Source organism: Montipora capricornis, chromosome 2 (genome assembly GCF_036669925.1).
Source record: "Montipora capricornis isolate CH-2021 chromosome 2, ASM3666992v2, whole genome shotgun sequence".
Taxonomy (NCBI): domain Eukaryota; kingdom Metazoa; phylum Cnidaria; class Anthozoa; order Scleractinia; family Acroporidae; genus Montipora; species Montipora capricornis.
Genome location: NC_090884.1, coordinates 47,068,815 through 47,071,952, shown reverse-complemented (window position 1 = coordinate 47,071,952; position 3,138 = coordinate 47,068,815). Strand labels below are relative to the sequence as shown.

The 3,138-nt window shown below is 40.7% G+C and overlaps 1 protein-coding gene across 2 annotated transcripts in view; it reads left to right on the top strand.

Moving 5' to 3' along the window:
- The first annotated feature begins 1,099 nt into the window (after positions 1-1,099).
- The window catches only part of LOC138024348 (universal stress protein in QAH/OAS sulfhydrylase 3'region-like), a 5,305-nt gene continuing 3,266 nt past the window's right edge, over positions 1,100-3,138 (top strand). For both annotated transcript variants that reach the window (XM_068871525.1, XM_068871516.1), the window contains exons 1-2: positions 1,100-1,263; positions 3,075-3,138. The exon at positions 3,075-3,138 is cut by the window's right edge. In XM_068871525.1, coding sequence (XP_068727626.1) covers positions 1,197-1,263; positions 3,075-3,138 — 131 coding nt within the window. In that variant the 5' untranslated portion in view covers positions 1,100-1,196. The remainder of the gene's footprint in view (positions 1,264-3,074) is intronic.

Here is a 3,138-nt window from a genome sequence, read left to right as displayed (position 1 = left end):
ATAGGCATGACGCGGATAGGATTTCAACCGTAAGGCCCCGTACGCACTAGGCAAATTTTTGTTTATTTTGCAAAATGATTTGTCTTCATTTCCGTGACACAAGTGCGCAAGGTAATTTTTTTCCCCACCAAATTTTGTCAAGCCATACCAAACTTCAAAGGCGCCGTCGCCCTGCTTCGGAGCAGGAAAAATTTTTGCCAGGCGTGAAAACTGTACATATTTTACAATTTAAACAGCATGATCTAAAGAAAAAGTTTTTAAGTACAGCCATCATTACCAAAATGAAAATTTGGCGGAGACAATTTTTGTTGAGGTTTTTGGTTGAGCCAAACAAATGTTGTCAGCCTAGTGCGTACAGGCCCTAACACGATCGTTTGTCTGTAGTTTGATCATGTGCGGTGATTCAAATCAACAAGATCGGTTTGCGCTGCAATTGTACGATGAATTTAACAGGAGAAAGGGTCAATAAGGACTCCTCTGCTCCCTGTGATGTATTTCTCACCGTCAATACCGGTGTCTGACACTTGCAGACTGCAGACTGACCCTAAATCCCGGGGGGGGGGGGGGGACACGATATATCCCTGGGTGGGGAAATGCGGCGCGGCCCCTCATACCCTGACCCTGTTTAAGACAAATATCGCTGATTTTCCTACTCTGTTTAAGACAGAATTACGATTTTTGATACCCAGTTTAAGACAAAATTTGATAAATCGATACCCTGATTAAGAAAAAAAATGATAAATTCCATACCCTGTTCAAGACAAAAATCCCGAAAAACATACCCTGGCTGGCCGCACGTCCCCATTAAGCCCTTATAAGGGTGCACCCCCCCCCCCCCCCTTCCGGGCCCTAAATCACAATTATTAAAAGCTAACCGTTTTAAAACGGGTTCTTAGACTTAAAAACTGTTTATCAGCGCTATTTGAAATGGATGCTTAGGCTTAAATACTGGTTATCAGTACTATTTGTGGGCAGTCTGCATTTTATGCCTGAAACGTTTTTCTATTCATGTATGCTCATTTGAATGTCCTGTAATTTTACGTGCAGCTTACACGTCATGAAACATACAAAAACGCATGTCCGCTGAATACCCCCACACTCCGCCCGGTCGACCGCCCCTCCCGCTTCCCTCCCGCACGGTCTTTTTTCCTTCGCAAGGTCGTTCGCGGGCGTTATACGCTCACTCCTGCACAAACATGGCAGATCAAAAAACGGTGATCATTGCCGTGGATGGAAGTGAACATAGCAAGAAAGCTTTTGACTGTAAGTGAAATACTTTCTTATAACCGTTAGAACAATTTCGAAGCATTCGTAATGTACCACTCTGTTCGAAAGTTCAAGTTCAAGTTCAGTTTATTACACATTACACAGAACACATTCCACATGCACAGGTCACCACTAGTACTCGTTGTAGGTCATTGTTTTACCTTTTTTAAAGTAACCCAAAACCCTCAATTTGGCTAACCCTAGGCCTAAATACCAACCTTAGGCCTTGGGTTAGCCAAATTAAGGGTTTTAATTTGGTTAATTACTTTCCAAAAGGTAAAACAATGACCTGCAACGAGTGACCTGTGGAATGTGACCTGTGTTTTAGACCCTCTGGTTTATTTCACGCTATTTAAGCTTACATTGTAATTAAGTTCACAGATATAAATTAAAACAATAACAGATTCTCTTCATTTGCTAATTATTAAAATAAAAAAACAGTTAATACTGTATTGAATGTGTGATGACCAAAGTAGCAACTGCTTTCGAGTTGGCCAACATTAAAGCTTCCATTTTTTTTTGCCATTTATTGCTTGAAGGTAAAATTATTCATTAGCCTTTGTAGTTGGCGTGGTTTGTTTCGAGAGATGGAATTATTCCTGCCAAAAGTAATGGCTCTGTCAATAAACCCGTTCACGCTCTTGAGTGCATCATGGGTAATCAGGGCAACATGGCAGGAAATTCAAAGGTTTGTATGGAAATTCAAAGCAAAATAAACTGTACGTGACTCTACTTTATAGACTTTAACCTTCATAAACCAGAAAAATAAGTTCAAGTTCACAACTGAGATGAACTGGACTTGGTATAGATCTATTCTTTGGAATTCCTAAATATTGCTTTTTTGTCTCCACACATTGTCTTTGGAATTACAGGAAATGTATGCAGAGACTTTGTTTAATAAGATTATCTCTACAATAGCCATTCTCTCTAACTTTATTCTGCCGCATGATGATGGGATAGCTTTTTGAAAGCCAATGCTTGTTTGCAAAATTATGTGATTACAATGTTTTCCTTTCATATCATGGCGAGGTGAAAATAATAAAATTAGCACTTACTAACCTGACAAGAGTCAGGATTGTACAAAACAGCAGCTAACTGGGGAAGAGTGCCACTGGCCTTTTTTGTCGTGGTCAGCTATTCAGTACCACTAGGGGTGCACTTGGGGTGCAGGGATGGTTCCGTGGTGGGAGCACTTGCCCCCCACCAATGTGGCCCGGGTTCGATTCCCAGACTCGGGACGCTTTCCAATTGACAGAACTGACCGGCCAGACCAGGCATTTCAATGTAAGCATTAAGTCTACAATGCCCTCAAACTAACCCACTTTGAGGATGATATATCCTTGACCCAGAAGAATGCAAAGGATTATCATGCAAGTGTTCCTTTAATTAAATCGTTGCATTTTCTTCGAAAACTGATGGATCTGGCCAGCCAGTTCTGACAAAAGGAAGGCGCCCTCAGCGTGTTATGTATGTTTAGTTTGTTGGTTCTCCACTCTAAGTTTTTTTTTTTTTTTGTGGGTGCTCCTGTTTTCCCCTCTCCTCAGGAACCAACGTTAATTTTGATTTGATTTGTGTTAATTTGTTGATTTCAGTTTACAGTGTCCCCAATTGGTGCTCCAGCAGTAGTTAACTAGACACTTAAATTAAGTTCCTTTCCTCTCCTTTTCCACACTTTTACATGGTCACCAATAGCAAAAGTTTCTAAGAATCTGGGAAGAAAAGCCTTAAGGGGTATGCTAGTTTGGAGCCAAGTTTAATGGACATAACTGGTTAGTTAAATATGCTAAATGAAGAATTTTTATCTTCAGGGTACTGCGGGAATCTGTATCAATCTGGTGACCAAATTGTTTTTGTACATGCGATTGATGTGGA